General features: G+C 41.6%; 1 protein-coding gene across 1 annotated transcript in view; it reads left to right on the top strand.

Annotated features, from left to right (window-relative positions):
• The window catches only part of PRKN (parkin RBR E3 ubiquitin protein ligase), a 1,215,957-nt gene that overhangs the window by 750,741 nt on the left and 443,363 nt on the right, over positions 1–21,853 (top strand). Inside the window, exon 7 of the mRNA XM_040238940.1 lies at positions 16,737–16,873. Within this exon, the coding sequence (XP_040094874.1) occupies positions 16,737–16,873 (137 nt within the window). The remainder of the gene's footprint in view (positions 1–16,736; positions 16,874–21,853) is intronic.

Below are 21,853 nucleotides of genomic sequence, written 5' to 3'. Positions count from 1 at the left end.
CGTGCCCAGCCTTGCACGCGTTCCCGCAACCCTAGCGAATTAGTACACACCCAGCCTTGCACGCGTTCCCAGCATTTGTTCTGTACCTACTGTCTCCATCTCCCTTCACTGAGATCCCCACATACTGGTTGGTACTTAAGGATCGTAGTCACATCAGGACAATCTTGTTCCCGTATTTTCAATGTGCCACTTGACTAAACAAAAACCTCACAAAATTGTACTGAGTCAGACAGCACATTTTATATCAGTTCAGTTCAGTCACTCAGTCGTGTCTGACTCTTTGCGACCTCATGGACTGCAGCGCGCCAGGCCTCCTTGTCCGTCACCAACTCCCGGAGTTGACTCAAACTCATGTCCATTGAGTCGGTGATGCCATCCAACCGTCTCATCCTCTGTCGTCCCCTTTATTTTATATGAAAGAGTACAAATTATAATGAAATAATTATCAGTACCTTGTAATTCTGCTCGAGATTAGACTATGTTTACCGTTTAAATAATACTTCTCAGACAAATCAAACTAGTGAAAGAAAATTCCTTGGAAATCTCTATTCCCATCCCCAGTAAGTCCTGATAGACCTTACAGTGGAAACTGGAAAGGGTTTTGAAGACTGTGGCCACAAGATTCCTTACTGTTTGTGAAAATGTTCAAATATGCTCAGTTAATCCTGAGTGAGTCTCTTCCCAGTTCAATATCAAGTACTGCTCCAACTCAGTTATGATCTGAGGAAAGGGCCTTTGTTTTCTACGTTTATATAAAATTCCTCCCGGCCTCCACCACACATTTAGATGCCTGGTGGATCCTCAACAAAATTTAACTTGATGTTTAGGCAAAAGCTGAGCCGTGAACCTCGCCTTTTGTTTTGTATGAAGTCATTTGTCCTCCCAAAGAGGAATGGGGGTCGACAGCATGCTTGGCCCCCTCCTGTCTCCTTTCATAACGACTCAGTGATACATCTCCCCTTTGGCATACGGTCACATATTGCATGAGCTGTCTCTTGTTAAAGGGTTTCCATAGAATTGAGTGCCAATGGGGTAAGTTTTCGTGCCAAGCATAGGCTTGGAGGGCCTATGGCTCAGTGGCAAAGAATCTGCCTGCCAATGAAAGAGACACAGGAGGCAGGTTCGATCCCTGGGTTGGGAAGATCCCCTGGAGGAGGGTATGGCAACCCACTCCAGTATTCTTGCCTGGGAAATCCCATGGACAGAGAAGCCTGGTGGGCTACAGTCCATGGGCTCATACAGATTCAGACATGACTGAGCATGCAAGCACACACACATGGGCTTGGGGAAGAAGAGATGGGACAGACCTTTTGGGGTGAAAAGACTGCACACAGTTTGTCCTGTGCTGGGAAAGCCACAAGTGAGTGTTGTCGGGGATGGGGTATGAGGGCTTCTGCTCAGTAAGCAGTGGCTGCTGGGGGATCACCCACGTGGTGAGAGCACAAGCAGGAGGCTCTCGGTGTGTGTGTATGTGCACACCTGTGTACACGTGTGCATGTGAGTACGTGTGTGTGTGCGTATATGTGTGCACACGTGTGTGCATGTGTATGTGCTCAGGAAGGTCCCCAGAAGATGTTCAGAAGCATGCTTCTGGATCTGATCAAGGTGCAAGCTCTATGAGGCTGGAAAAGGCATTCCTCTCGTCATACAGTGTTGAACAAAGTCACCGGGAGAGAGGGGCTGCCTGAGTTGGGGAAGATGATCTGGACATACCAGCTGTGTACGGAGACGTGTGCATTTCTGCGGCAGCCCAGGCAGAAAGTCCCTGCCTGTTTTCAGATGCCCCCACTGTGAGGCTTCCTCCACTTACATTCTTTTGTGGTGGCAGGAAGTGGAAGTATGGTTAAGTGGGCAGCATGACGACCTAGATTCTCACAGCGTGTGAGCTGAAACTCGCAGTCTGATATATGCCAGGCCACCCTCACCTCTGATGAGTTATTTAACCTAAGTTAATAGTCTCACCTTCCTATCTGTGAAAGTAGAAAGTCATGACAACCTGTTGACACGTGGAAAACATCAGGCTTTGCAGGTTGAGTAATGGGTTTGGTCCTTCAGCTATAGTAGAGCTAAGAGACAGCAATTGTTGGGGGAAACAGAATCTAGAATTGTCTTTCAGGTCATGGAAAAACCTTTGAAACTTTATGTTTTGTTGTTTTTGTTGTTGTTATTGCAGAACTCTAAAACCCAGTGTGGTACTGGTGTGGTGTCTTAGATCCAAGAGTGCACGCTCTCAGAATTTTCTGTAGAAATAGAGTCTCGGGTTATTTTCCATAAATTGTTAACCTCGTGCCCCAACCTCTCCAACCCACCAAGGTTTGCCTCAGTCCTTCCAACCAATTGCTTTTTCCTGCTTGTGGATCTAACCTCACCAGTGGAAGGGAGGGAGCTGGGGCAGAGGGCCTCGGGGACACACCTGAGCTCTGTGCCGGGGCTACACCGACTCCTCGTTCCTTCCTTTCAGTGAACCAGAAGGGGACAGGGCCCTCCTACCTGGATTGGGATGATGTTTGGGGATGTGACTTGACCTCCACTTCTTTTTTTTGCACACCAGTGTGTTAAGCATCATCTGTGTGGTGGGCATTGAGGCACAATAAAGGGCAAACATGATCCTTGTCCTGATGGCTTTACATTCTAGAGATAAGAGGCCAACAATAAACAATATAAGTTCAGTTCAGTCGCTTAGTCATGTCTGACTCTTTGTGAGCCCATGGACTGCAGCTCGCCAGGCTTCCCTGTCCACCACCAACTCCTGGAGCTTGCTCAAACTCATATCCATCTAGTTGGTGATGCCATCCACCCATCTCATCTTCTGTCATCCCCTTCTCCTCCTGCCTTCAATCTTTCCCCTCATCAGGGTCTTTTCCAGTGAGTCAGTTCTTCACATAACATGGCCAGAATATCACCTTCAGCATCAGTCCTTTCAATGAATAATCAGGACTAATTTCCTTTAGGATGGACTGGTTTGATCTCCTTGCAGTCCAAGGGACTCTCAAGAGTCTTCTCCAACACCACAGTTGAAATGCATCAATCAGTCAGTAAATAAACAGTATATATGACAAAAGTTAAAATACACAGAAGGTTACTGGTCAGTTCGGGTTGAGTGATGAAGAACTACAAAAGTTCACTGGCCCGTGAGTTTGGTCTCACCTTGGAGAGGAGAGACCTTGAGTGCAGAGTGAGATGGGAATTCAGAATGGACTGCCTGGGGCTCCGTCACCAGTGTTAGATTACTGGAATAACTAAAAGGCACCAGGAGCCGTGGAATATGGAACGTCGCTGGGGCACCACTGCCCAGCCTGTGTGCTCTACAGAACCCAGTTGTGTCAGTTATTGGAAAAAAGTGAACAGGTTTCACATGTATAGCTTAATAAGCAAGAGCCCCTTTATCAAGCCAGTTACCATGTAAGGTCACTGTTCTCTAGGGCTCTCTTCCGACCACCTCCTCCCCCCTCTCCTCGTTTTGTTCACCACCCACCGGCGATCTCGCCAACTGCCAGGCTGGAATTGTCCTCTCTGGCTGATGGGTCTCCAGAGCATTTTCCAGCTGTGGTCTTTTCCCTGAAATTAAGAACCACGTGCTGAACTGACTTCTGCACACGCTCGGCGATAGGCCACAGACATCCCACACGCGGCAAGCGCAGAACCGAAAGAAGTCTTCCGTCCATACTTCTGGTCCACTTCTCTTCCGGCTGTTGACCTCCGTCAGCGAATGTCACCCATGACCCCGCCTGGACTAAGGCCGCGTCATGTGGCACACAGTCGGCCCTGGTGCCTGCTTTGTCACTCACGAGCCCCCTAAGCCCGTATCCTCACCTGCTCCCCTTGTGCTGGGGTATTTCACTGCTGTTGTGTCATGGGAGGGATGAGGGAGTCATCCATCCATTCACTCAACACATATTTTTGAACTCCTCCTCCAGACAAGTGTTGGGCGGGGAGACTGCAGAAAACACAGGCGTGGGCCCTGCCCACCTGAGACTTGTCTAGTTTGGTGGATTGAATAAATGATGTAGGAAAAGCACTTTGCAGGGAGTTTGGCACAGTAGAGGCATCCCATAAATGTTTAAGAGGAGAAGCTAGACATAGCCTGAGTCTCCTTTCTGCCTCAGGATCATTAACCTCTGAGTCTTTGCAGCTTTACTTCCCGTAATCTAACTCTGCTGCTGCTAACTCACTTCAGTCATGTCCGACTCTGTGCGACCCCATAGACGGCAGCCCACCAGGCTCCCCCGTCCCTGGGATTCTCCAGGCAAGAACACTGGAGTGGGTTGCCATTTCCTTCTCCAATGCATGAAAGTGAAAAGTGAAAGTGAAGTCGCTCAGTCGTATCCAACTCTTGGCGACCCCATGGACTGCACCCTACCAGGCTCCTCCATCCATAGGATTTTCTGGTATCACCAAAATCAGTGCCCTATTTGGAGATCCTGATTCCCACAGACTCACTGACTTGGGCGGCCCTGACCTGGCCCATGGTGGCTCCTCAGACCGTCTCTGGTCCCTTGATCTGTGCCCAACACTATGCCCAGTGCCTGGCACATTACAGGAGAGCAGTGAGTAATAGAATTATAGTTTTTAAATTTCATTAACATGCTATTTTATTATCAGGCTCACCATCATTTAATTTAGGCTCTAGAGGAAGATTTTGCATTACATTTGTTTAGAAACCTGTAGAAAATCTCCATCTTCATGTAAAGTAATTAGAAAGGTGTTAATTTTATAACAGTCATCTCTAGGATTTGGGGATATGATCTTGAGGTTTCCTAAAAGTGGAGAAATCCACAAATGTTAGTAAAAAAGGAAAAGAGCTCAGTTGGAGACATGCCAACACTGCTGCTGCTGCTGCTAAGTTGCTTCGGTCGTGTCCGACTCTGTGCGACCCCACAGACGGCAGCCCACCAGGCTCCCCCGTCCCTGGGATTCTCCAGGCAAGAACACTGGAGTAGGTTGCCATTTCCTTCTCCAATGCATGAACGTGCAAAGTGAAAGTGAAGTCGCTCAGTCGTGTCTGACTCCTAGCGACCCCGTGGTCTGCAGCCCACCAGGCTCCTCCGGATTTGCCAGGCAAGAGTACTGGAGTGAGGTGCTGTTGCCTTGTCATTCCAAACATCCACGTCTCTCTGGCCTCATCACTTAGTCCAAACTGTCTCTCTCCCAGGAGGATGTCACAGTGTCCATGAGACCTCTCCCTTTCTTGCCATACCCTGAGTCACTCATTCCACAAAGTTAGAGGCATTTTCTTAAACATAAATGCCATCGTGTTACACCCCTGCTGAGAACTTTGTGTGGCTTCACGTTGTCTAAGAGTTGAAGCCTGACTGTTTAGACAAAGGCTTCCTGCAGCTGCTCCCACCTCCTCTCACCTAGTCTCACCGCACTCACCCCTTGCTTGCTGTGCTCCCATCACACTGGCCTTCCCCTTAATTCTTCAGACACACCCAGATGTTCCCGCCTAAAGGGACCTTTCACCAGCCACTCCTTCCCCAGAGCGTCTTGCATCATCAGATCTGTGTAGGGATCAGTGTAACCTCCTCTCTCCAGGCCTTCCCTGACCAGTCAGCCCCCAGCCACCATCACGTGGTTCCGTCCTGTTTTCTTGCTGTCAGTTTCCATTAGCTGAGCAAAGTCCCTTTCCTTTCTATCAAGTGGGCGTTGCAAGCATTGGACACCCTGGATGAGGCCAGATCAGCTTAATCCAAAGAAGTGGCCCGGTTGAAGGATGATGCTGTTTGCAGCCTAGAAAAGTAGTATCCATGACTTAGCTTGAAACAGGCTACCTGCTGCACACCTCTGAATCCTGCAACGTTGTTGACCTTTCTTTTCTTCCCGTTTGCCTTCCTCGTGTGTCCCTATTCATTCATAGTCGTTCTGTCATCTGCTCAAACAGCCGGGGAATTCGGCCAGCTCTGGAGAGACCAAAAGATGGCCCTGGGATTAATGGAGGCCAATGTTCAAGCAGGAAACACCTTCTGTAAAAGGCTGGACAGCAGATTAGGCTTTGTGGTCTGTATAGTCTCTGTCACACCTACCCTCTGTCTTTATAGAGCAAAACCAGCCATAGACAAAATGTAAAAATGGCTGTGTTCCAATAAAACTTTATTTACAAAAGTAGATGGGGGGGGGCCAGATTCACTCCCAGCTGGAATTTGCTGACCTCTCTAGATCAGAGTCTGGAGAGAAGGTAGAGAGTTAATAGCTGACTTCTCTGGGGTATGGGCTGTGAGAGTGGCTCCGGTAGTGTGGGAGCAGGGGACACAGCCAAGGGCACCTGCCCCTCTGTTTTTTCCTGTTGACTCCAGCCTCTTGCGGCCCTGACCAAAAAAACAAGAGAAAAAGTCGTTTACAATTAAATTGTTATTTATTGAGAGTTATGTAGGGCTTCCCTGGTGGCTCAGACAGTGAAGAATCTGTGTGCAGTGCAGGAGATACAGGTTGAGAAGATCCCCTGGAGATGGGTTTGGAATGGTAACCCACTCCAGTATTCTTGTCTGGAGATTTCCATGGACAGAGGAGTCTGGTAGGCTACAGTCCATGGGGTTGCAAAGAGTTGGAGAGAGTTATATAAGATATTTTGTTGTTGTTGTTGTTGTTTTAAATACCCAAATACCTTTTCTGATTTTCCTTCAATATTCTGGCTCAGGGCCATTCTCCAGATGTGTCTTCCTGGAAGTGAAATCTCCAGAAATCCCCAGATTCTTACTCCTGTAAGGAGCAGGTGTGCTCGTGTGTTCATTCAAGAGATGCAAAGGTGGAATTATGAATCTCTTTCATACATTGTTTCAAGTAAGCTTTAAATTCCCCACGGTTATGGGAAGGAAGAAATGTTGTGATCATACAGACTGAAGGTTCTAAAGTCTCAGGTCTTCAGGGATCGTCGGAGCTAACCTGTCGCTTCACAGATCCCTGTTTACAAAACTGGGTCCCCAGGCCGGCTGGTGGGTTCCCACCACCTCCCAGTTTCGCTCCAACCTCCCCGACCTCTGACTTCTTGAGATGAGCCCTTGCAGGGTTCCTTTTCTAGGTTTTTGATGTGAATTCAGTTGGATGTGTATGGCCTATCTAGTTGGATGTTATTCTTTTTAGGGAAACATTTTATCATGTTATACACTGCTTTCCTGGCTATGTCTGCATGCGTGCGTGCTACGTCACTCCAGTTGTGTCCAACTCTTTGCAACCCTGTGGGCTGTAGTCCCCCAGGCTTCTCTGCCCATCGGATTCTCCAGGCAAGAATACTGGACTGGGTTGCCATTTCCTTCTCCAGGGAATCTTCCCAACCCAGGGATCGAACCCACATGTCTTATGTTTCCTGCATTGGCAGGTGGGTTCTTTACCACTAGCACGACCTGGGAAGCCCCAGCTATATGTAAAATAAAAGACTTAATTAGGAAAATAATGTTACCATGTGCAATAATCTCTTAAATTGTTAATATTTTCATGCTGAATTCATCTAATGATACCACAGAAATTTCATAATACCTCCTCATTTTGCGATATTTTCATGGTAGAACTGTTTTAAGCTGACTGCAATCTATTTAAAGGTGGGTTCTTCATTTCAAACTTCTCTACTTCAGAGGACCTAGGTTTAATGTTTCTGAAAGGAATGAAAGACAGCGTTCTACTTGCATTCATTCATCCACTCATCTTAGGGATGAATGAAGGACCATTGAGAGAGCCTCCCTGCAAGGTTTTTGTGAGCTTGTAGCAAATAAATGTATCTTTTTAAAATCACTCTGTGTCAGTAATAATTTCTTATGTTAAATACCTCCTAATATTTGAAGCCACTGGGCTGATTCTCCACACATTAATATTTCCTATCATGAGATTTGGGGATATGCTAGAACAATTTATTTCACAGCGCGGTTCCTATCTAAACAAGATCTGTCTTCTTATCTTTCTCAATTTAGCAGAATGCTATTGCAGCTTCTAGCTGCTCCTAGCTGTTTTTCACAAAAGGAAAACCAAAGACAGGATATGCATGAGTCGGTGTATGTCTCAGATGGCATCTTCTGAGTGGCGCCACACAATAGCTCCATGCAAGCGATGTGACCCAGGAAGTACTTAATGTTAAATCTGGTGTTAGCTCGCTTTAGCTATATACACTGACAGTCTGAATACAGTATGCTGTGAGATTATGACTCAGAAGCACTGAACTCATGAATACAGTTTTGAGCATTCTTAGACTTTTGCAAATAAAATTTTTAGAATCGAAATTAATTGTACTAGGTCAGGGGATAAGAAAGAAATATAATTTTTCATGAGATGCATTTTCCTTCCATAGGCCAATACCGTTTGGAGTTTTTTTTTTTTAATTTCCTTGTTACACGCAGCAGTTAATTATAATTTTCCTGCCATTTATAGTTACTTTTCAGCATTTGTTTAGTGGTATAAATACCTTAGCAAGAAAAGTTGGGGTGTTGCTGATAAATCATTTTAATGAATTGTTATAAAATAGGGATGACCTGTTTGCTTTTAAAATTTTAACTTTTTAAGAAAGAAAAGGTGTTTATTTTTAAATTATATGTAATTTTATCGATATGTTTACAATCTAAAACTTCTGGAAGTTAATGGTTTATATTTGGGTTCAACCTGTCCATAGTAGTTATTTTTAGAAATACAATATATAAGCTATACTAAAATAATGTTCTCAAAGATTGGCACCATCTGGAGGAAATTAACAGTCCATGAATTCTTATAACCATGCTTTATATTCTATTTTGCATAGCTTGCTTGTTATTAATGGTTCAAAACAACCTAACTCAACTACACTTACGGTGTCATTATAAACCTAAGACAGAGGCTTATATTACGTGACTTGTAGAAGCAGTAGCTTTACTTCTTTGTTTCAGTTTTAATTTTTGAAGGAATTCAGAACTTTGATGGAGGCCAAGGTGTTAATATGAAATTACAAGATGTAGTTTCCTAACCCGAACTAATTTTATCCCGTTTTAAGTATTTTTTCACAGGTGTCCTCACTTCCCGGTAGTTTCTTGGTTTGACTAACTCATTCTTGCCTTTTAGGTCTTAGTTTATACTTTCCTTTTTTAAGGACAGTTTCTCTGCCTAACTGACACTGGAGTAAGTTGTCTCTCATTTGTCCTCCAAAAAGTGCCCCAGACTTATTATCTCACCAGCAAACAGACGTCCTTGAGGATGAGAACTCTATGTTCCCCTCCCCTCCTTGCACAAAAGAACCAGCACACAGTAGCAAAAACTGTGTGTTAAATTTGAGTTGGGGATCCTGACATTGGCTCATAGAGGTGATAGAGGACAATACGAATGACAGGCTGTAAAATACTGAGTTTAGTACAGAATGGAACTTCATAAACAGAAGGCTTACAGGAAATTAGGAAGTGAATCCATGTTAACCAGAGTCTTGCTGATAGAAGTTTCCTGAGAGAGATTGGATTGGAGCTGAACCCTGACAGATTTTTGGAAAGTGAAGATAAATTGAAGAATCGTACACATAGAGATAAGAGCATTAAAGAAGAGGGTGGTCCAGAAGCTACAAAGAGAAACAGAAAGATTTATTAATGACAATACGGGAGATACATACTGCAGGGTGAAATCTAAGCTAAAGCCAGAGGAAGACCTGGGGTCTTAATACCTTGGTCTTGGGTATTAATTCATAATTTGACCAAGAACTGCCATGGTGAAAACTGTTTTAGAATAATCTTGCTGTAATATATTTTGTATAATATTTTATTTAAAGTTTTTATCAACAAGGGAAACCATTTAGTTTGTTCATTGTCATTGCTCTACAGGGGCTGAATGCTCTGAGGCTTGAGCCATCTTGCAAGCCCTTCCACAGTTGTGTGTGACTCTTTTGCGACCCCATGGACTATATATAGCCTGCCAGATTCCTCTGTCCACGGATTTCCCAGGCAAGAATACAGGAGAGGTTGCCATTTCCTTCTCTAGGGGATATTCCCAACCCAGGGATCAAACTTGTGTCTCCTGCATTCTTTACCACTGGGCCACCAGGGAAACCCAGAGACAAGTTAGGTGGTCTCTAAAGTCATCCCTATGGTAGCACTTAGCTACACTGAAACAATTACTTTGTTGTCCTCAGCCTCATTGGACCCTGAAGAAAGGGACCGTGCCTTCTTCACATCGGCAGGACATGGCATGGAGTGATTTTTCTAAAGTTACTGGCAGGATGGATGAATAAAAGTGATTCAAAAATATAAACATAAGGAGTCTTCATCTTAGGTATGGTCTTTACACTGAAATACGGGGCCTCTGCAAGTAAGCTTACAGAGCCAGGGTCAACTCGTGTGTGTGTTTCTGTCTCTGCGTGTGCAGCAAAGTGAACCGGATAAAGCCAGGAGGACATGAGCAGAGGAGGCAAGAAGGAATTGGAAGAAGCAGTTAATGAGCTTGTTTTGTATCTGGCAGGGCCTTAATAGGATTCTGATTCCAAGCTGACTAATGGGCGAGTGAACTTACTTCAGGATTTTGACTTGGCTGCTGGGAGGAATCTTGAAGGTCATTCAACTGTTGAAGCTCATTTTAATTTCTAAAAGTTGGATCTATCAATTAGTTCCTCGGATCAGGGGCCTCTCCAGCGACAGGGACTGCTCACTTGGCTAACTCGAGTAATGAACTTGCACGACATATGTGGGCTAAAATGTTATCTCCAGCGTGTCTGCAGGGAGGCGCAGGCTTGGGTACTTCTTTGTCGGTCGTGCACTTGGGCAATTAGTAGGTTATGTGGCTAAATACAGATGAAAGTGCATTTGGTTTCAGAGATTTCGGTCATTTATTTATTGTTTATAAGCAATCTCTTAACTAAAAGGAATTTACAGTGACAGTTGTTAAGAAGATAAACTTGAGTTATTTAATGGTGTAGCTCTCTCCCTCTAATTATTTTTATCTAATCAAATGCTTTATTAAATTCCCAGGAGTCATCGTTGTTCATGTACAAGTAGTCTGAAGAGAGCTTGGTAAGATTGCTAACTGGAGCATAACAGCTGTGTTACTGCAGCACAAACTAAACGCTGTAAAAACAGCCTGTGCATTTTCAAGGGTCACATGTTAGCTAAATTTGAGAGCTAATTTTCTCCTTCCAGTAAGGAAATTGCACTTTTTAAACTCCTCAATGATTTTATACTTAACATTTGTATTCTAATATTCATGGGGTTTTGTTGTATTTCAAGTTCTACTATTGCTAAATATAATATTTCTCTTAATTTTGCCTTTTGCTGGGGTGAAGGAAGAAACCAGCTGTGCTACGTAACTCAGCGGTCACCTTCCATGCTCCGTACATTCCCTCTCTTCTCTAGACCTGGAATGTTTTCTCTAGGTCCATGTGCTGGAATCTTGATCCTCCTTTAAATGACACTACGTTCATGAATTCTTTTCCTACCTATTGTCTGGACATGATCTCTTCCTCCTCTGCCCCTGTGTTAGCTGAATATCGTTGCATAAAAAACATATCCCAAAGCTTGGCATTGTAAGACAACTGTCAGTGTTACAACTGACAGTTTCCGTGGGCCATGAACTTGGGAGCAGCTTAGCTGGATGATTCTTGCTAATGACTCGTGGTGTCTCATGAGGTTATAGTCAAGATTCAGCCAGGTCTATAGTCTTGGGCTGGAGGATCTACTTCAGAGATGTTTGGCCTAGGTGGCTGCCGAGTCAGTGCTGGCTGTTGACAAAAGGCCTCGGTTCCCCGCCCTGTGGATGCCTCCACAGGCTGCTCGAGGTTCCGCACAACATGGCTGTTCCCTTTGGTCAGAGCCGGGGACCCAGGAAAGAGCACAGGCGGTCTAGTGTCTTTTCCAGTCTAGTCCTGGAAGTCCCACGCTGGAATTTCTGCATTTTCCCTGCAGTTCCAGCAGGTCACCTCATATAATGTGGGGAAAAGTACACGAAAGCATGCCGACCAGGTGGTGGGGATTTGGGGGAGCATCTTAGAGGCTGCTTACCGTTCCCTAATCTTTAGTGTAACTTCAAATATTCTGCCCTGGGTCATGCTTATGTGTGTCCCTTCCCTACCTGCTCTGGTAGATTTTCATTTTCTTTAGAGCCTAGACTTGCTGCCTTAGCTTTACATATCTTGAAATTTTTGGCACTTTGCATTCAGTATATGTCATGTTCAGTTGAGAAGTTGGAACCACAGCCTCTCTCTCAGTGGGTATACATGAAAATGTATCTGTGACAAAAAAAACAGACAGAGATGGAGAGGTTTTGGCAGAAAGAGGGAACGTAAAGATCAAGTGTGTGTGTGTGTGTGTGTGTGTGTGTGAGAGAGAGAGAGAAAAGAGAGAAAACGATGAGGTAGAAAACTGTGCATTTTATCAGAAAAATATGAAAAAAAAAATGGGTACCATTCTGTAGGTACTAGAGAACTAATTTTGCGCGAGTTTCAATGTTTGGATTACAGTTGAACAGTCTTCTACTTTCTGTCCTGTATGTGAATGCCTCACTGTAAGTTTTACTAGGACTCTCTCAATTATGCTTAATACTTTTATTTAAAAAAAAAAACATTTTGTATTGGGGTGTAGCCCATTAGCAATGTTGTGGTGGTTACAGGTACACAGATAAGGGACTCAGCCACACACACACACGTGTCCGCTCTCCCCTCTCCATCCAGGCTGGCTCATGATACTGAGCAGAGGTCCATGTGCTGTACAATGTGTCTTTGCTGGTTATCTGTTTTAAAGAAAGCAATGTTTGTTTACATGACCTTCCCGACGTCCCTGACTGGCCCCTCCCCCTGGCAACCATCCATTCATTTTCTAAGTCTGTGAGTCAGTTTCCGTTTTGCAGTTCACTCGTATCATTTCTTTTAGATTCCACCTATAAGAGATGTCTGGAGGAGGAAACAGCAACCCCCTCCAGGCTTCTTGCCTGGAGAATCCCACGGACAGAGGAGCCCAGCGGGCTACAGTCTGTGCATCACTAAGGCTCAGACACGACTGAGTGACTCCCACACACACACACACACACACTCAGATGTCATGTGATAGTTCTCCTTTCTGAATAAAGGGTCTTTGGATCACTCCTTTAATAAAAGCAGGGAAATCATTGCTGACAAATAACTCTGAAGTAATGTCAAGTGCAGCATTTGTATATGATTTTTTTATATATGACTGGGAACTTTATTTAGCTTTTGATTAACTGCTCTGTAACCTGGCTCACTGGGGTAAAATCATTTTCTGGTCAATTAACATTTATGTGCAGTCGGAGCAAAGGGCACAGAGGAATGTCAGAAGGAAGAAAAAGACCCATGAGAATATAGGTCCTGGCAGGTTCTCCTCAGAAATGTCACTCATATCCATCTTCTCATTTCCACTCCTAGCTCCGCCAGCGCAACCTGCTCCAATTCCTTAGTAACTCAGGTCAGATTTATTAAATGACCTCCAAAGACTTTTCTCAGCTGCTAAAGAGTGCTGGCTTTTTTCACTCTCCTCTTTCACCTTCATCAAGGGGCTCTTTAGTTCCTCTTCACTTTCTGCCATGAACATGGTATCCTCTGCATATCTGAGGTTGTTGAGATTTCTCCCAGCAGTCTTGATTCCAGCTTGTGATCATCCAGCCCAGCATTTTGCATGACATGCTCTGCATAGGGGCTTCTCAGGTGGTGCTAATGGTAAAGAACTCACCTGCCAAAGCAGGAGACGTAAGAGACGCAGGTTCCATTGCTGGGTTGGGAAGATCCCCTGGATGAGGGCATGGCAACCCAGTCCAGTAATCTTGCCTGGAGAAACCCATGGACGGAGGAGCTTGGCGGGCTATAGTCCATGGGGTCACAAAGAGTCAGACACAACTGAAGTCACTTAGCACACACTCTGCATAAAAGGTACATAAGCAGGGTGACAATATACAGTTCCCAATTTGGAACCAGTCCATTTTTCTGTGTCCACTTCTAACTGTTACTTCTTGACCTGCATACAGGTTTCACGGGAGGCAGGTAAGGTGGTCTGGTATTTCCATTACTTTAAGAATTTTCCATAGTTTGTTGTGATCCACACAATCAAAGGCTTTAGTGTAGTCAATGAAGCAGAAGTAGATGTTTTTCTGGAATTCTCATGTATAATACAATGGATGTTGGCAATTTGATCTCTGGTTCCTCTTCCTTTTCTAAATCCAGCTTGTACATCTGGTAGTTCTCAGTTCACGAACTGTTAAGTGACGTGAAGTCACTCAGTCATATCCAACTCTTTGCTACCCCATGGACTGTAGCCTACCAGGTTCTACCGTCCATGGGATTTTCCAGGCAAGAATACTAGAGTGGGTTGCCATTTCCTTCTCCAGCAGATCTTCCCTACCCAGGGATTGAACCTGGGTCTCCCACATTGTAGGCAGACGCTTTACTGTCTGAGCCACAAGGGAAGTCCATGATGTACTGTTAAGGCTAGCTTGAAGGGATTTGAGCATAACCTTACTAGCATGTGAAATGAGTGCAATTGTGCGGTGGTTTGAACTTTCTTTGGCATTGCCCTTCTTTGGGATTGGAATGAAAACTGACCTTTTCCAGTCCTGTGGCCACTGCTGAGTTTTCCAAATTTGCTGGCAAACTGAGTGCAACACTTTCACAGAATCATCTTTTAGGATTTGAAATAGCTCAACTGGAATTCCATTACCTCCACTAGCTTTGTTTGTAGTGATGCTTCCTAAGACCCACTTGATTTCACACTCCAGGATGTCTGGCTGTAAGTGAGTGACCACACCATCATGCTTATCTGGGTCATTAAGACCTTTTTTGTACCCTTCTTCTGTGTATTCTTGCCACCTCCTCTTATCTCTCCTGCTTCTGTTAGGTCCTTACCATTTCTGTCCTTTATTGTGCTCATCTTTGCATGAAATGCTTCCTTGGTAGCTCTGATTTTCTTGAAGAGATCTCTAAAGCAGAGCAATTGATGTTCTATGAGTTGACTAAGTGGTGCAAGTTCTTTTGGACTTATTTTAACTGAAACATATTTTAACTGAAGGCAAAACTATAAATGTGTACTGTTGTCTAGACATGAAAGAGAGCTCTTTCTATTCTTCCTTCTATTAATAGGGATGGAAAGAATATATTTGCTAGACGAGTGGCTACATGCCATACATCTTAACATCTCTCTGGGACCCTGGCAGAGTCCACAGTCCATACTGACTGCTTTGGCTTTTATATAAGTTTTCTTTCTATTTTTCTCCTACCTGATAATTGCCAAGCTTTCTTTTTAACCGTGTTATATATAGGCACATTTTTATAAACGCTGTCATAGTTTATCCAGTGTTTCTCTGTATTGATAGCAGATCAAGGGTTTGTAAAGGCTGAGTCAACCACGTTGCTAAAATCAGAATGAATAACCTTTTTCACAGAATGTAGTCCTGAAAGAACGAGGTAAATATGGCAGGTCCATAGGGTCATCTGGAGGGAGTAAGGCATGTGTGCAAGCCTGACTCTGCTCTTAGAAACAGGCAAGCATTGTATTGCATTGTCTTCAGTGGGGAGGCTGTCAGAAGGGAGGAGGCTGAAAATTCAGAACACAGTCAATACCCAATTGATAAAGGCCCCGGCAATGGAAATGGCCCTGAGGGGCTGTCAGTGTGCGCAGAGCGGGGAAATGGAAGCACATAAAAACCTCAGGGACGCTCTTACTCAGACGGATTGACCATCATCCTATTGGCTCGAGACACTAAAATACCAAGGTTTCCTTTCCATTTTTTGTGTGTATTATATATTGTTTTGAAATAAGTAGGAAAACAAAATTTTTAAAATCTTGTTAACTATTATGAAGTTATCTTCTGTTCTTTTATTTTTAGGGGAAGACCTTTTCTCTGTTAAGAACTGGGTATGAAATGAAAAATATTTTGTAGTTATCATCCTGTAGAGAATAGGCTTATCAAGATAAAATCTAATGACTTTCTTACTATTAAAGTTGCCTTGGGGCTGATCTCAAATTAATATATTATTTTTGTCTCCTTTTTGTCATAAACTCATGCAGTTCATTTACTAGTAAAAAAAAATAGTGGTTACTTGGCAGATTTTTTCTGTGGTCTTTTAAGGAAGACCAAACTTTTTAGGACTTATATATATTGATTTATTAGTACTCTCCTAACTTTAAGAAGTTGAGTATTTGAGTAGATGGGGGAGCATAATAGACAAAATCTTGTCATAGATGAATCTCTGTTAGATAATCTTTCATTTCTAAATTCTACTTTTCTATTTGCCAATGAGATATGAATGACTCTTTAACATGCTTTGATAATTTTTCTTTTGACTTGAGGGAAGTTTGGGTTTATTGACTGTTTAATATTGTAACTAAATTCAAGGATCGTTTATTTAAAATCTTACGAGGCCTGGTGCTATGAGAATATTAATATCAAGTAGACTCTGTCTATTGTCACAGAGATCATAGTCTCACAAGAGAAGAGAAACATAACAATATCATGATGAAATAGTGAATCACTGGAAATAGATGTAAGTGGATGGCATGATGAGTAGGTTAATTGGGGAATATAAGTCAAAGGCGTCTAGAAAGAGCTTGTATCTGAACTTGGATTTAAATAGCTGATTAGTCAATATGGTTGTATGAAAAATAAACGTTAAGAAAATCAACGTTCTTCACAGTTTGCAAGCTGTTTCCAGTTTTGCAGAGGTAGCGTTGATACGTGCGAGCCCAGGGCTTAGCAGCACAGTTCTCCACATGGAGCATCCCCTAAGCAACCCTCCATGACTCCGGAAAGTGTCCTAGGCTGCACGTTGCATCTCCAGCCTTAGAGGACTAGAGGAAATGTCTTTGCCTCCGCAGGAGCCCTGTCCTGGTTTTCCAGTGCACCCACCGCCACGTGATCTGCTTAGACTGCTTCCACCTGTACTGCGTGACCAGACTCAACGATCGGCAGTTTGTCCACGACCCGCAGCTTGGCTACTCTCTGCCTTGCGTGGGTAAGTCTAGCATTGTTTCCTCCATTTCTAATTGATTAAGAACAGAAAAAGGAGAATTGTTGATATAAAACTCTCTTAAATATACCCAATTCCCTAATGAGGAATTGAAAATCCAGAATCTATTTGATCATGGTTGGGCAAGAAAATTAATGTTTGAATCACAATATAAAACCCTAGGGTTTGAAGGACCTGTGTTGAACTAGAAAATGTACAATCTACATAAAGGCGTTGACAATAAATTTTAAAATATTATTCAGCCAATGTATACAAAGTATGTCTATCAATTCACCCTGAAAAGTAAGAGATTTATTAACCTGGATTTAGAGCAATTTTTTATCATACACCTCTATTGCTAAAAATTTTGAACACCTACGTAAATATTATATGAAAGAACATGTATTTAAAAAGAAAGATTGAAACAAAGCTGAAATGTCTGTTTAAATGTTTTATATCTTCCAACATTGCAAAATATCCTTTACTTGCGCTATATCATTAGATGTATTTTTTTTATGAGGTGAAATTCACATAAAATACAATTAACCATTTTAAAGTGTACAATTCAGTGGCATTTTTTGCTTTAATATTGTTCTGCAGTGACTACCACCTCTTTCTAGTTTCAAAACTTTTTCATGACTCCATAATAATATTCTATATCCTTTAAGTAGTCACCTCCCATTCTCTATTTTCCCCATCATTTGGCAAGCACTAATCTGTTTTGTTTTGTTTTGTTTTTTCCCTTATGGACTTGCCAATTCTAAATATTCATGTAAAAGGAACCACGAAATCTGTGACCTTTTGTGTCTGCCTTTTTTTCACTTGGCTTGTTTTTGACATTCATCCAAGTTGTGATAGGGATCCGTCCTTTGTTATTTTTGTGGCTGAATAGTATTTCACTATGTGGATATACCATAACTTACTGACCCATTCATCCACTGGTGTGCCTTGTCTCCATCTTCCAGCTGTTATGAATGATGCTGTTATAGACATTTGAATACTTGTCTCTGTCTGGATGTGTGTTTTCACTTCTCTTGGACTGCAGTTTTGAGATGACACGGTAATTCTGCTTCGTAAGGAACCAACAAACTAGCTTCCATAGCTGCTTCATCAGTTTACATTTCCACTACGACAAACAAGGGTTCTTATCTCTCTACATCCTCACCAACATTTGCTATTAATATTTTCTGTTTTTTCAGTAGCCATCTTGTTAAGTATAAAGTGGGATCTCATGGTTTTGATTTGCGTTTTCTTAATGACCAGTGATGTTGAGTGTCTTCTCATATGCTCATTTGCCATTTGTATGTCTTCTTTGGAGAAGCGTCTGTTCAAGTCCTTGGCCTGTTTTTAATTGGGTTGTTTGTCTTTTAGTTGTTAAGTTGTAAGAGCTCTTTATTTATTCTGGATACCAGAGCCTCACCGTTACGTGATTTGCAAGCATTCCTCCCATTCTGTGTCTTTCCAGTTTCTTTACCATGTCCTTTGATACACAAAAGTTTTAAACTTTGATAAAGTCCAATTTATATTTTCTTTTGTTGCTTGTGCCTTGGATGTCAAATTTTAGAATATAGTGCCAAATCCCATTTCATGAAGATTTATCCCTATGCTTTTTCTAATAGCTTAGCTCTTATATTTAGGCCATTGCTTCCTTTTAAGTTAATTTCTGTATATGGAGTGTGGCAGGGAATCTGGTTCCTTCAAAATAGGAAATGGCATTTAGAAATCACAGCCCTAGTGCTTGGTGTGCTCACTGTTAGCAGGTTGGTCACTCTTTCCAGGCCTAGCTGAAAGAGCTAGGAGACATGCATTTTTTAAAAGGTAAAAACTGTATTTATACTGACATTTGCACTTTATATCCAGGGTTATGGAATTCTTACTTGAAGTCACTGATATTAAAACTGTCAATGCTTCCTCCCTTAGCAAAAATCTTATTACTGAGTGATATTAACATAATTACTCATTTGTCTCATTTCATAATACGTATACAATAGTATCTGTTTCAGATTACCAACACTATCACCAAAGTGTGATTACTGAAAACAGTGTTAATGCAGTTTGTTTTGTCATTGGGGTATATTGTTATAGAGGTATAGAGTCATGTACAGTTACTGTATAATTATGTCACCAATTTCACACATATTTTTAACTATTTTTAAAATATATTTTGTTTTTATAGTTTATATTTTTATATTTATACAAAATATTAACATGATTCCAAAGTCAAAGCTATGAAATAATTATATTCAAAAAAATATAACTTTTATTACCGTTCCCTTCGATATTCCTTTTCTCTATGATGTCTGTGTAGACCTTTATTTGAAAAAGCTCCTACTTTAAAACACATAAGCAGATTATAGATGATGTAGATATTGAGGAGATTTGTATCATCTTCTTAAGTAAAAAGTAAAATACTATGCATATTCCCTTTTCCTTTTTCTTACCTGTACATTGTATATTCTGTAGATCTCTCCCTAGTAATATGTGTATATTTTCTTCTCGGAAAAAGTGACATTATTGAATTCCATTGTGTGGTTATACTTTACTGTTCCCATATTTGGTAAACAGTTTTCATTTTTTTAGTTACAAATATTGGTACAAACAATAGGCTTGTATTCACATGTATTTTCATGGTCTTGATCAGAGTATCACTGAGATGGAGTTCGAGAGTGGGATTGCTGTATTGAAGGGAAAAATATGTATTTATTTTTATGTTTCCAAACTCTTCTCCCCAAAAGTGTGCTGTCTTCCATTCTCACCAGTGACGTGTAAGAGCAGCAGGTCCCACACCCGCTCACCAACAGAGCAGCCACAGGACTTTGGGGCCACTTTCCAGTCTTACCTTTGCAAAAATGGCATTTCCACACGCACATTTTTCCTTCTTTTGAACAAGGCTGAGTATCTTAAGTTTAAGATCCTTTTACACTTTTTTTTCTCTATCACTTAAAAAAATCTCACCTTTTTCTCCAGGGATAGGCTAAGTGAATATATTCTATATTTTTTTCTTCAAAAGTATTTTCTATATAGGACACATTTGACAGTCCCTTACAGCAGCAGGAAAAGCTAACAAGGTTCAATCTCATATTTTTATAAAGAACGTGTGTCAACTAGCTTTTACTTTGCTATTTCTTTGCCAAAGGATAACTGACAGCTTCTAAGTGATATAAAATATTTGCCTGGTTAAGCTGTATCTCATTGAAATGCATTATATGAATTTACTATGGTTTAGTTATCTTTTAAATACCCTTTTTTTTTTTACATTAACTGTGTTAATGACATTTTTATAACTCTATGCATTCCTGAGTTCGTCTTCTTCATTTTTACTGTGAATGAGGTAGGGAATGAATGAATTTTAAATATGCTTACTTTGCATGTTTTTTTTTTGGAGGAATCCTTTCAAATATTTTTGTGACTACTTTATTACCAGTCATATAAATGTAATATTCCATAAAGTTTTACTTTCATTTTTTTAAATGCCACTTACTATTGAGAAAGAATCTTCTCTTTGCTTTCATGTTTAACAGGAGGCAGAAAGCTGCCTTTCTGTATATTTTGTTATTAAAAGAGAATGTAGCAAATAACCACAAACCGAGACAGGCTAGAAACCTACTGGGTAGTAAAGCCCCTACACTGCACAGCCCGTGCCGATGCTTGCTTCTTCATATCCTCTAGGTATTTTAATATGTGTCTCCAAAAGTGCTTACTCATAACAAAATACACTTCAGCTCGTCACAGTACTACTTGCCGTGTATTATTTCAGCCTTTATTTTATAATTTGAGGACTCAAATTATATTATCAATATTTAACATATTATGTGAAAACAGGCTTTCTAATGCTGTTGTAGTTTCTTGTTGTTGTAAAAGACAACCTGAATTGTCTTGGCTGTTTGCTCAGCAGAGGTGCTCCTCACATTTATCACTTGCTTAGTTTTTAAATGTCGTGCTGTGTGTCGTAGCTTCACACCTTCCTCACTTTATATCTCGGAGCTTATTATATTCAAAAGACTTCTGTTAAGGGTAATAGCTCCTCACATTGTTGAGGACCACTGTTTTCTTCTTTGGCTTCTGCTTACTTGGTTAGTACTATCTTTATTTTTTTATTTTTTAATTTGGCCACTGTGAATTTTATTTATTTATTTTTGTATTAGCATTTAATTTAATGTTTTTTAGGTTTAAAATTTATTTTATTTTTTATTTTTTACTTTATTTTACTTTACAATACTGTATTGGTTTTGTCATACATCAGCATGATGGTATGGGGAGGGAGGTGGGAGGGGGGTTCAGGATTGGGAACACGTGTACATGAGTACTATCTTTAATGAATGGTTTCTCTGCAAGAAGCTCGAACCTTTTAAAGTCACTTAAGTATTTTAACAGAGTTGGCTGGATGAACATGAGAGAGTTCATCCCTAATTCTTTTAGCCAAGGGCAGATAATGCTCTCCCAAAGGGAACTGATAAAACAGGGCTTTCTAGGAGGCTGTGTTGTAGGGCTCCCCTGCCCTTCAGGACATCCCCCGTACAGTTCATGACATGTGGTTATTTGATTTGCAGACCAAGGTATGAGATACCAGTATAAGCCCTAATATGAGCCGCCGTAAACCAGTGAGTCACTTGCACACATCCTTGGGTGTGGACAAAACATTGGAGAAGCCAAATTCAAATCCTGACTCTGAGACTCACTCCCTGTGTAATTTAGGGCAAGTTACTTAACCTTGATTTGCCTCAGTTTCACTTTAAGGTAAAATAGGGGCAGTACAATAACATCTAGCTTATACGTTGTTATGTAGATGAATTAAAATAATGCCACATTAACGTTTCAGTTAAATGCTGAAGACACTGGATGCATGGTGGATATTGGCTTTTGCCATTTCGTTGCTACATAAGCATGCATTCCCACAGTATTTATAAAATGTATCTGTGCATGTATGTGTATACTGACAAAGGAGCATGTATTTAAACATTCTTTATTTTATTTATTTATTTTTGA

This window comes from Oryx dammah, unplaced genomic scaffold (genome assembly GCF_014754425.2).
Source record: "Oryx dammah isolate SB20612 unplaced genomic scaffold, SCBI_Odam_1.1 HiC_scaffold_4, whole genome shotgun sequence".
NCBI classification, from domain to species: domain Eukaryota; kingdom Metazoa; phylum Chordata; class Mammalia; order Artiodactyla; family Bovidae; genus Oryx; species Oryx dammah.
Note: the sequence above shows the minus strand (reverse complement) of the source record. Positions and strands in the feature narration are given on the sequence as shown.